The sequence below is a fragment of the Drosophila bipectinata genome, chromosome 3R (assembly GCF_030179905.1).
Source record: "Drosophila bipectinata strain 14024-0381.07 chromosome 3R, DbipHiC1v2, whole genome shotgun sequence".
NCBI classification, from domain to species: Eukaryota; Metazoa; Arthropoda; class Insecta; order Diptera; family Drosophilidae; genus Drosophila; species Drosophila bipectinata.
Genome location: NC_091739.1, coordinates 24,398,764 through 24,411,161, shown reverse-complemented (window position 1 = coordinate 24,411,161; position 12,398 = coordinate 24,398,764). Strand labels below are relative to the sequence as shown.

Below are 12,398 nucleotides of genomic sequence, written 5' to 3'. Positions count from 1 at the left end.
AAAAAGACAGAGACATTAAAATGTCGCTAGAAATGTGGCACTCTATTGATCCAGTGACTAGTTCAAAAAAGTAGGTTCTTCGTAAATAATTAAATAGCTGTGCTATGCTAGATACAAATCGGTTTTTATATTTCCCTCTTAAAGCTTTAAGCTTTACCATTTTCAGCCTATATTTTCTGCCAATAAGACCATCATAAAATCAGAGCCAAGGCGTTACGTATACGCCACCTGTGCCACGCTTGCTGGGCACGTACTGCCAATGTGTATTTTAATTTATTTTAAATCAGTTTACCACAAACTTTCTTGAATGAAAATACGTTGCCTCTTTTTATTCTGTCCAGAGTTGGACGCTGTGGCGCCCCCGAAAGAGCACAGAAATGAAAACACGAACCAAGTTTCAGAAACTTGTATAAATAAAAGTGTTTTTGTATACTAGTGATAATATGTTTTTTATGGGTTCTGCTGCCGTCGATGCTGGTGAAGTTCGGTAGCAAGCTGAGCAGCTCTGAGCCAGGCTAATATTAGCTTAGCTGTATTCAAGTTTGGTTCGACCCGGCTCGCTTTTGTGCAAACACGCAAATCAAACAGTAGTTTGAGAGTCACAGTTATGATACAAGTATTCCGGGCAGGTGCCGTAAAAAGTTTTTCCCCTGCTCCAGTGTTTGTTTTTTTTAGGGATTTTGGCTTTTGGCCAAAGTGCAGAGAAAAGTGCAGTCAACTGTTGGCAATAACCCCAAAATGTCGACGTGGGAGAGCTGGGTAAGGCCGCTGGATAAATGGCCACAAATCAAATATTATTGCCCAACCGTTTTTCTCTTTAGCTCCAACTATTTATTTAATCATAAACCTTTTTGTACGACCCTCTTGTTAATAAATATTTAAACGGCAATACAAACAAGCATATTGCTAAATGTATAGCCATGCGGAAATGAATTTATTTGCGGACGGGGGTGCCTCAGCTGTTTGGCGGAATCTAGCACGGGAACCAATGTGCATCGCATAGAAAATGGTTCCTCGTCTTCTGTCTTTGTCGTTGTCGCTGTCTTTGCTTACTCATAGACCTAAGTATACCTATAGACAAGTTTGTAATTTGGCAGCAATAATAAAAACGAGACACATCACAGCAAGCCCCCGCAGTCCGACAGCCGAACGCCTCAGTCGTAGCAGACAAGAATTTAATTGAACAGCGACAAATAAAATATATAAAATATGTGACTTGCAGTCCGTTACACTCAGTTCTATTCGTAGGGCCCTTCAATTAAACATACCCAACATGATTTCCCGGAATCATTTGGCCCTCCCTCTCGAACACCATTGAAAGAGTCCAATATTTAGTGAGTGCCTGCTGAATGCTCCTTGTTGAACACGAATCCACACTTGACAGGTTCTGGGAAACGCAATAAAATTATTCCACATTCCTTTTGCGACTCGGCACTACTTACTAATAAATTCATTTTTGTCATTCCCAGAAATGCAGCAAGCAACTACTTAGTTGCACGTGCCAAATAATATATCTATGTATATGAAAACCAGAGAGCTCGGTAGGAGGATATACCCAAATTATTAGAAATGTGTCAAAATTAATTTGAATTTGTATTCTGTTGTCTTAAAATGGGCCTTCTCATCGTCGGATTTTATCGGATAGACGACGCCCGATAAGCTCCTCCTGTCGCCGGTTGGCTGGAAAAAAACTTACAAACAACTACAGAGAGGACTGACTCCGGACCCCAGCTCCATGATTTTTGCTTGCTCTGCGACAATATTTGAAGCGTGTCATGGAATATTCCATGAATCTGTGCTGAGAACTTGGCTGAATGTTGACGGGGCAGCAATAACAACATCACGACACATCCCTTGGCCTCAGATTTGTGCGAGTTCAAATATTGTCAGCCGTGATTGTCTGAAAGGGGGTGGCTGGCGGGATATTGGATGCCTACATATGTTTCTATTGGCGGCGGAGCGATGTGACGTCACCGACGGAGACGGGTTAGCTGTCAGCGATAAGTCGTGAGCCTATAACACAGCGACTGTGAGATGCTCTGAGACTTAATTAAAAAAATCTTCCCAGAAGCCAGAAACTTATCATTTTAAAGATTTTTTTAGTAACTTGAAAACAAAACTCTTAAAAAAAAGTTAAAGAAACCTTGTTACTCAAATTTTGTTGCCAAGAAGCCAGAACATCCTCCTGTTCAACGGGTAGTATCTGAAGACGGAGACAGTCAGCCTGACGGCATATTTATGAGCCCATTTCCACAACAAATCCCTGACGAGTTTCGTAGATAAAAAACACTGTAAGCTGCGTGAGAAAGGCACAGTTCTATACTACGTAGGAGCGAGCACAAATGGAATAACTTTCTTCCCGTCAACGTGTACTTTAAATATTATTTTAGAAATTCGAGAAAAACACAACTCGTGTAGGAACTGACTCTGTTTACAGGCAAAATATATTAAATCATATTGTTAGATGTTCTAGTGCCCCATCTGTGATAACGAGTCGGCCTGATAAGGCCCTCATATATTTACATATTATAACGTGGCCTGACTTTGACTAAGTCTGCAGATTGAATTTTAGTGGTAGTTCGTCGCGAAAAACAAACCACTCAACATGGTGGGACTGCAGCTGTCATAAACACATCCCCGATCATGTTTTTCGGGGAAGTGTCTGGTGTCTGGGGAGCCAAAAATTGAACGGGAAACGGAACCTACTCGAACATAAATCTATGGCCATATCAGACACCCGTGTTTGTTCTGACCGCTCAAGGGTGTGTGCAGCCGAGTCATTGCACCCCAATCATTCAAGTTCACATGCAAATTGGATAAATCCGCCAATCGCTTAGATTTATGACAGAAAACAGGCCGCATCAGCGGCTGATTGATATTTAATTCTTGCCGAACACCTCCGACAGTTGGGTTAACTTCCGTGAGGTTCATTGACACACCGTTTAGATTATCTTTTCGGTCGTTAGTTTTCCAGTCGGCGACCTGTCTTGGGATAGCATCTTGGGGCACTGACGTGTCAAGTCGGGGGATCGAGAAAAGGCAGTATATTGTCGCAGACCAAAAATGATTTCCTCTTGCCTAATCGACAAATTTGCTTAAGATGACAGCAGCCTGTCCACCCACACAGTCTTTTCTGCTCTTCACCTGGCTCTCGACAGTTTTTAGCGTTTAAATCCAATTTATTTTTTTTGGCTTGCTTAGCCATCTTGTGTTGGGAAACAAGAAGGGGGGATCTCGAAATCTGTGCCTCTGTGCCAAACATTCTGAATATGTTCTAATGACATTTGGCATTTTTTTTGTTGGTTTATTTTATTTTGTTTTGTCATATTCTTACTCAGCCAGTTTAGGAGGACAAAAATGGATTTTTAATATTGTTTAAGTTTTATTTAATTATACAGCTATTCAAATTAATATTTTTATGGCTTCACACCACGGAAGCAAGTTGACATTTTGGGTAATGATTGGTGAGGTAACCCACGGCGGGAAAATAATAAAAAAAAAGCAGTTGCTACACTACAAGAAAATCAAATAAAAATGAGATGTGTTTTAATTATCCTAACAACTCTTGTGCACTTTTGTGACAGTCGATTGGAGTCAAGGGCACTTCTCACTGCCTCTCAATTACTTGAGTTAAGCTCAGATGGAAAGACCATGCATCTAATTAAAAAAATAGCTAATATAAATGCTAATTCAATCTCTGATATTTTAGTCAATTTGTTCACACCGTTGTCGCGTTTAAAACTGGATATCTATTTTCGGACCACAATTGGCGAACAAGAGAAGTCTCTTTTTTATGTACGTCTACCGGTTGACTGATGTATAGAAATGTCAGAGGCCTTACCGAGGAAAATTTAACGCACCATGGAGCGAGAAGCGCAGTGAATCATAAAATAAATAAATAAGTGCGACGCTCGCAGTGACCGATTTGCTGAGGGACAGCTACGCATCCGCCAGATAGATACCCGGTCTCGGTTTGGGGTCTCGGTCTCCAGTTCGGTGGGGCATTTGATTTTGTTTATGTTGGTGCCGCCGTACAGCCGCATTTTTCTGCTGAAATACCAAACAGACGTATCGTTGTCACCGCATTGCTGCAGAAATTAGCGTGCCTATATGGAATATCAGTCGCACTTATCACATGGCAGACCCGCCAGCCGGCTGTCTTGAGTGGACTTGGACTTGCCCAGAGCACCGGGAGGTGTGAGTCAGGTGTTGAGGTAAGACACGGCTCTTTGATACTGTACACGGTGCCAAACGATTAGTCACGCGATTGGCCCCTTCACTGCATCGCCCATACGCCCCGTTGGCCCGTAAGCCCATATGTCCAAAGCCTAATGCCACCAAATACGATCTATCCGATTGTTTGATCTCAGTGGTCGAGTTCTAAGTAGCAAACCCGTTGGCACTCGAACTCGTACCAATCACCGACTCCCATATAGAGAAGGCATCCTCTCCTCCGCCTCGTGGATTGCCCACAATTGTGACATTCAAATGGTTTCTACAATTTACGGAGCCGGTACAATTCATTTCCATTTTGAAATGAAACACGCGATTGCCACAATCAGACCAAACAAAAAATTCTATATTTTTTATTCAGATGCTTCGTTTAGGTTTATGAATCAATTAAAAGAACGGGCATGGGTGCTGAATGAAATGGTGAATTTGTGCGCCTCTTGGTCTGGTTAAGTGTTTGTTCGTGTTCTAGAGCTCTTGTCGTAGAACTCGTCGAAGAAGGTTGGATCGATAAATTCACTCGAAAAGTTGTGCGAATAGCTCTGGTATCTAATAATCGCAGAACAGCCCCCGATGTGGTGTCTCCCCAAAGATCTGTGTGGGTAAATTCGAACCAATTGAACTGCCCGCAGTAAAAAGTCATAATAATTAATTCTTTTAAGACACATAATCTTTTATTTGAATAGTTTCTTGCTTTTTGTTGTTTGGTATGGTTTTTTGTATTTTTCTTTTAATTTTTTATTAATTTTTTTTTTTCTTTTTTTTTGAATTTATTAGCAGCATAGCTAGAAAATACCGATTTAGACTCGCGGTAGCCAGTTAGAGGGACTGTTAATTTTCATCAGAGTTGCATTTTGGGTTTGTGTTTCATTTTCATTTTCATTTTCATTTCGGATTAAAAGCTAATTTGTCACATTGAACTTTGAATTGGTTTTACATTTGCTTTGCGTTTACAATAAATGGTTTAGCGAATGACAGTTGAATAGACTTGAAAAAATATCACTATTTAGTAATGTATACATATATAAGCATGTATAATCGTGTATATATATATATATATTTATAGTAAAACTACTAATACATATTTTAAGTTATTTTTAATGCATTTCGAAATTACATTCTTCTCTTCCCCATCCCCCTTGCTCTCAACATCACAATAATTGGTTTTGAAATATTTTCCTTGTCCGACACAGATGCATAAATATTTATAGATACATATGTATCTCCTATGCACACACTCTGTAAAATATAAACTTTTTAGAAATATAAATTCGAGGTTGGCTTTGTTGTTTTTTTTGTGAGTGGTGTGTCTCTTTCGGTTTCTTTTGCGACTTTGTGTCCAAAGGGCTAGGAAAAGCTACGGAAAGGAAAATCAAAAGCAGGGCAAGGGAGAACCTAAAGTATAAAGCTTTCTGGCCTGGAGCAGCGAAATGAGACAAATGCCAGGGCCAGGGCTTGCATAATGCATGATGGCTCTGGCTTTTGACCTATTGCCGCCGTCCGTATCGCACTTTAAATTAAATCTAATGAGGTATTTAGCTGCACGCAACGCCCGGAGTTCTACGAAAGCAAATTGACTTTACGGCCTGCTCAAGAGAAGTGCGCCCGTTGGCTAACTCACTGACTGAGACGGCTAAATGACTTCTGACCAACTATGAGCGGCCCGTGCACTGGCTGACGCGTTTTCAATGTGAAAATGCGGCCTGCACGGGCCGTTCCAGTTGGCCAAAATGGTTCGAAAAGCACTGCCCGGCACTAAGTGCTCGGATTTCTTTTGTTTTTTTGGGGTTCTTTAGGTCTACTCGGCTACTTAGGCTCTAGAATACACATATGCTTTGCACATTTACTTAATTAACGTATGAATTGAATGTTTAGCGTTTCGTCTTCTTTGCATTTTCTCCTCTAGCCAGAATGTTTTTGGAGTTAAAGCTTTTCGGTGTGGATGTCTAATAAATATGTATATATAGGTGTGTGTATCTACAGGGTGCAATTGCCTAGAACTGCATTACAATAAATAATAAATTAGTTTGGAGCTCGAAATAACTGTGCTGTCTTTGCTATTTTGTGGCGATCATTATCGATTTGAGTAAAAACATTAAATGTTCATATGTTTGTTTGTTGCTTAGGTACATTGATTACGATCTCGACTTGGCTTGGTTCCACTTTGCAGTTTGATATCCAGCATAAGAATATTTATCCCTACTCTCTCTCGGTTTGTTAATTTGACTTGTACACAATTGTTGCTATTTGTTTTGTTTTCGTTAAGGTACTTGTTATGTTTTTATGTTATTTTTTCCATTTTTTTAATATTAAAAGCATCTCAAACTATTTGGTTTGACTACGTTTGTGTTTTTCTTTTGTTTTTGGCATGAGAAGCTTCTAGGACAGCAAGATCTGGTCTTAAAACTCAAAATTCAAGCCCTTGTCTTTGTTAAACATTTAACTTACAAATTACGAATACTGTTTTATAGAATTCTTCAGCAAGCGAGTTTAGTTTAGTTTACTTTAACTGTAACTGTTTCTGTTTCTGATTATGTTTAAAACTCTAAACAATAACCCCCTAGACCTCTGTGGGCAAGCTTTGGCCCTGACAGCTCGTCTGCAGCTTCTTGGAGCCGCGGAAGAACATGTCAAAGAGTCTGCCCCGCCGGCTCTGGAACTTTTGTGGCATCGTCGGCGTAATAGCGATGTGCTCCACAATGGTGATGCCCCGTTGCAGCTTGGGTCGTTGCGGTCGGACGGGTGGTACAGTAGTGAGTGGTGGTGGTGAAGACGGTGGCGGGTCTTCGGACTCCGCCGAGCCCTTGGTGGCTCCAAAGTTAATGATGGTACTGCAACTGCTGTTGGGCCTCAGGGTGAGGGTGGTGTGCACTGGCACTTGACTAACCAAGGAGCTCTGAGGCGTCAGGTAGCGACAGCTGTTGCTGCTGTACTGCGACAATTTGCTGCTGTTGCGCTGCAGCTGGGCAGCTCCACTGCCAGGCGTTGCTCCTCCCCCACCGTTGTTCTTCACACTGCTGCTGCAGTGGCGCTGCAATCCCGACGAAGACTCTAGTCCGCATAGGCGCTTCACTCCCCGCCGCACTCTCTTGTTGCGGTAGGCGAAGATGAACGGCGAGCTGACGTTGGCCAGAAGGATCATGAAGATGGCCAGCTGCGAGGATCCGCCAAAGTTGGCAGCCGACAGGCGCGACTGGAGCAGGACTAGCAAGCCAAAGGGCAAGTAGGAGACAACAAACATGACCACTACCAGGATGCTAATCCTGGCTGCCCGCGACTCCTCCCGATACTTGAAGAGCGAGCTGGCATTGCTCAGTCGATGGCGCAGAGAGCTCATGTAGCTCAGGGCCTTCGGGGAGGCGTGGATGGCGGGTATTTGCAGGGCGTGGTGGCGCGGGGAGCTGAAGTGCGGGTGGTGGGGCGATGGTGTGGAATGGTGGTGCTGCAGTTGATGGTGGTGGTGCTGCTGCTGGGGCTGGTTGTTTTGCTGCGACTGCTGGTGCTGCAACTGTTGCTGCCTCTGTTCGTGGCCCAAAAGATGCGGCGACCCGCACTCCTCGCTCAACGAGTCCTGCCTCAACTCCGTGTACTTGTGCAGGTTGGGGGAGCTGTGCACCTGGCGGATGCCTTGCAGGCGGTGGGCCTCCCTCAGGTCCTGGGAGGATGTGCCCAACAGGGGCAACTGACGCGCCGAATAGTTGCGCTTGATCTCCCCACTGGCTGTTTGCAGGGTCAGCAGAATATTCTGATTCCTGTCCTGCTCCGGTACGGGCATCAACTGATCTCCCGCTGCGCTCTCCGCATCAGCATCTGAGCCCCCGTCATCGGAAATGGTGGGCAGGAGAACCTTGGCTGCCGAATCGCGACGCAAGCAACTGGGCGAGCTCCTGGGCTGCTGACGCTGATCGATCTGCATCTGCAGGCCACCAATACCAATGCCCATACTGTTGGTTCCTCCATGGGAGCTGGCCGAGGAGATGGAATGGCGATGGACACACAGGCTATTGGAGAACTGGCTGGCCTGGGCCGCCTGCTGACCGGCGTTCAAGTTGAGGGCACTCTGCAGAAGCGGCGACGAGCCATTCTGACGCATGCGTAGCCCATTGCCCCGAGCCTCGCTGAATATCCTCCAGTACATGCCGCACACGAAGCCAAAGGGCAGGAGGATAATGACGATGAAATATATACTGGCATAGACCACTCCAAAGATGCTGTTGGTGCTGCTGATATTGAAGTAGGTGGCTGCCAGTCGGCGTTGCCGGCTCAACAAGGTGTCGGCCTCAAAGTCAAGGACCCGAAAGGCTGACAGAGCTCCAAACAGGATACCCACTGCCCAGGTGAGGGCGATAAAAATCCAGGTCTTCACCCCGGATATCCGGCTGTGATAGCGCAGAGGATCGGTAACGGCACACCAGGTATCACCCACTACCAGGAGCACGGCCAGTGCTCCTAGGGCAGCCGTCATATCGATGGACCAGCATCGCAGCTGGACAGGAGGCAGCAAAGGAGCTGTAGTTGGTTCCCCGTCGAACACCGAGAGATTCTCCTCATGAGTTTCCGTCTCGGTAATTACAATGCCACCATCCTGGCGCTCGTCGATTGTCAGCTCTCGGCAATAGGTTTCATTGCACTTGAAGAAGGTCTCCACGACCTCGCCGGTTTCGCTGGTGTTGCGGTGCACCACCACACCGTCCTGCTCCACGACATGTCCATTTTTCAGAAATGTGATCTGATGGTTGCCGGGCTTCGAGTAGACCTCCACAGAGTCAGCTACGGCGATAGGGGATTCACCCGACTTGGAGGGCAGGCCCAGGAATAGGGTGGGGGCCAAGATGCAGCAACCAATCAGATTAATGGCCAGGAGGTTGATGGTGAACCGATTGGCGGTGGTGCGGAGACCGGGGGTGATCCAGAAGGCACACAGCGCCAGCAGGTTGATCAGGAACGAGACGAGCAGCAGGGCCAGGATCAGGAGGTCTATGGCCATTCTTTATGCTGTTTTTCTGCTGCCACACATCACTTTACAGTTTCACAGTCACTGTGCGCTCTTATAAGTTTGGTTTTGTTTCTTTACGCTTATTTTTTGGCTTTTGGCTTTGCTTATGACACAAATTTCACTCGGTATATCCGCTGTCTCAACTCTTCACATTTGCAGCCAATTTTTGGGTTTTGTTATATATTTTTTACTGTTTGGCTTGTTTCTTGCGAACGCTTGCTAATTTACGTGCGATATTTTGTGTTTTTGAAAACAATTTCTTTTTCACTTGTCAATTGTTTGGGTTTGGGGTTTTTTGTTTTTCACGATTTTCGGATTCATATATATTCAATTCTTTTTTTTCGCGCCGATCGACGAGCACGATCTTTACTCCGAAGCGTTCCAAGCACAACTGTGCGCGATCCCCACTCGGGCTCCAAATATACGCGAACCGTTCACGAGCTGCTCGAACGGGTGCGAGGCAGATGGAACAACGCCGGCCCCGAGCGCCAAGAGCGAGAAGAGAGCGCTGAGAAGCGAGCTATTGCTGCCGTACTAGCAATGATTATTGCATGTATTAATGTTGCCGATGTTGCTGCTGTTGCTGCTGTTGCTGGTGTTGGTGTTGCTGCCTCAGTTGATGTTGTGTGATTTGCAATTCCCACGCTCCGACTTTGAATTTATGCTGCTGCAAGCTCGTTCTCTGTTGCCAGCCGGTCTTTATCAGTGTTGCTGCTGCTGTTGCTGTTGCTGCTACCTTGTATCTGTTGTTGCTGTTGTCCTAGTTCAGTGCGGCAGCAACACAAATTGTATAATAATTTTTAGTTTTTTCTTTTTTTCTCTCTCTTTTTTTCTGCAATAGCAAATTGCCGCTTCACTTTTGCTCTGGATTACATCACAAGCTCAATGCTATTGTTGTTGCTACTACTACGGCGGCTGTTGTTACTTTTCCATTTTCCAAGCCTCATTTTCTTCTGGCTTCTGCACAACATCAAAAAAATGTGCAACGGCCACGCGCTCTATTTTCTTAGCCATAAAAATTGCATTTTTATTAGACCCACTGCCGTAGAAAATAAACAAAAACAAGGGTTTTTCGTTTTGTACCCCAGTCCAGCTGATGAAATTCTCAACATGGGGGCCGGCTGCAAGTAGAAGAAAGAGAGAGTGTGTACTAGTTAGAAAGAGATAGCAAATGGGAGATATGTCCGTGAGATAAGGCCCTGCCATTATTGTTGTTTTGATTGTGAAATTAAAAACAAATACTACAAGCTGGACCAAGATGAGACGGCACTTTTAATATCCATGCCGACTGCCCCCCAAAAACTTGTTCCGCAGTGACTCAGAAAAAATAACAACTTCGTTTCTGAATATATATTTAATAATGGCACGCTCCTGGCACGCATTTGTAGTACTTCTTATCAGCAATGGGACGATAAGGCGGTAATCCACTTATTTCACCAGCCCAGATAGAGGCAATAGATACCTTCAATTTGCAAACCTAAAACCATCTAGAAGACATGCTTAAACCTCATGAGCCCCTTGACCGTAACTGTTACTTTATTTATATTGCTTTCAACTACGCATTATCCCCCACAATCGGCACACAAACCGCTTTGATCAGTCGCTTACAACATGACCGGAGTGTCGAGACTTCAATGAGCTCATCGCAGTCATTTTCTTCCCTATAGATACATTGACATTGCGGCATTTAGCCAAAAATGATCATCTGAATTCTATGGAACATACGAGTGGCATCTTTTATTCGAACACGCGACCAGCTACTGGGAAAAATCAACATAGACCATTTTCTTCTGGGCGATTTTAAATTATACACATACATATATATGTACAATATAGATGAGTATTTTTTGTGTGTTTTTGGTGTCAGGCCTGAGCGCAGTTTGCATGCCCTACTTATGCCAAGAGGCAGATATACATTTATTAATAGCAACGATGCCACCAGCCAACGAGTCATGAAAATGCCAGAAGATGCTAAATGAATGATTGCCGATAAAGATGGTGAATTTAATTCGCTGATTTGCCAGCAAAAATCACAGCACCGTGACTTATTGAGATAATCGGAATATGATTTATGAAATCCAATTACGCAATGTTTTCATTAATCTGATAAGGCCATCATTTAGTGTATATATTTGTGGTATTTTTAACTCAATTTAAAAACACAACGATTAACAAAGAAAGAGGGATTTTATCAGTATCCATAGTCTACTGAAGTTCTTCAATTTTAAGATTTTATAAAACTCATTAAATTTTATACCCAATACCCTACTACTATCCGAGTTTCCGCCCCTAAAAAGGGCATTATCACCTCGCTTGAAGATCGATCAATGTCCGCCGCCTTTCGATCCCCCAGACACCCAAGCAAACCATCCATCTACAGCGTGTGACGTTGAGTCAATAGAACGTCTGGCTAAATTATATTTACTTTGGCCCGATCCAAAGATCTCTCAGTGGCACTATCTATGGCATTTTAAAGTGTGAAAGTGATCTTTTAGCGGCATCTTAGGGGTGTGAATTTTGCGCTCGTTTTCACGCTTTGCCCGTCAAAAAGGGCTTTCAGAAAGTACATTGTAAATCATGACAGTATTCCCATTCTCTGTTCTGCTATCTGCTTTGGAGGAAGTACAGCTTTGATAGTTTCGTGATTATTTATTGATAGGCCAACACAAAAGAAAATTCACACTTGATCAAATACGAGTGCATGAGCTGATAATACCCATATAGACACTGATTGCCCGGTTCGGGTTTCGAGTTTAAAATGGAAACGCAGTTCACAAAGTGAGAGCTTCCGTTTGTGTGCAGATTCTGAGAGAATTTCTAAGAATTTGATTTATTCCATGGGGTCGACAATATCCGCAACTGCAGATCAAAGTCGCTTTGCCGTTTCACACATGCTTTTAATTTATACTCTTGATGAGGTCTTTGTCGAGACGTTCAAGGGTTGTCACAAAGAAAATTATAGTTTTTCTTTTTTTGAAACTTTGACCTATTATGTCTTCTCTTTACATTATTAAAGAAAAAAGATAATTGTCTAACCAAGAACTTTTTGTATAAGAGTATTTGCGAGTTCGCCCTAATGCACTTTACTTAGCCCTATTGCAAACACTTATTTTTTATGGCCAACGACAATTGCATTGAGATTTGTCTGAACAAGTGTTTACTTTACAGTCTG

General features: G+C 43.6%; 1 protein-coding gene across 1 annotated transcript; it reads right to left on the bottom strand.

The window, feature by feature from the left end:
- Nucleotides 1–4,878: 4,878 nt before the first annotated feature.
- On the bottom strand, nucleotides 4,879–9,929 carry LOC108126539 (uncharacterized). Its single transcript, XM_017243182.3, has one exon. It carries the CDS (start codon nucleotides 9,215–9,217, stop codon nucleotides 6,791–6,793), a length of 2,427 nt encoding a protein of 808 aa, XP_017098671.2. The 5' UTR covers nucleotides 9,218–9,929; the 3' UTR covers nucleotides 4,879–6,790.
- Nucleotides 9,930–12,398: the final 2,469 nt, after the last annotated feature.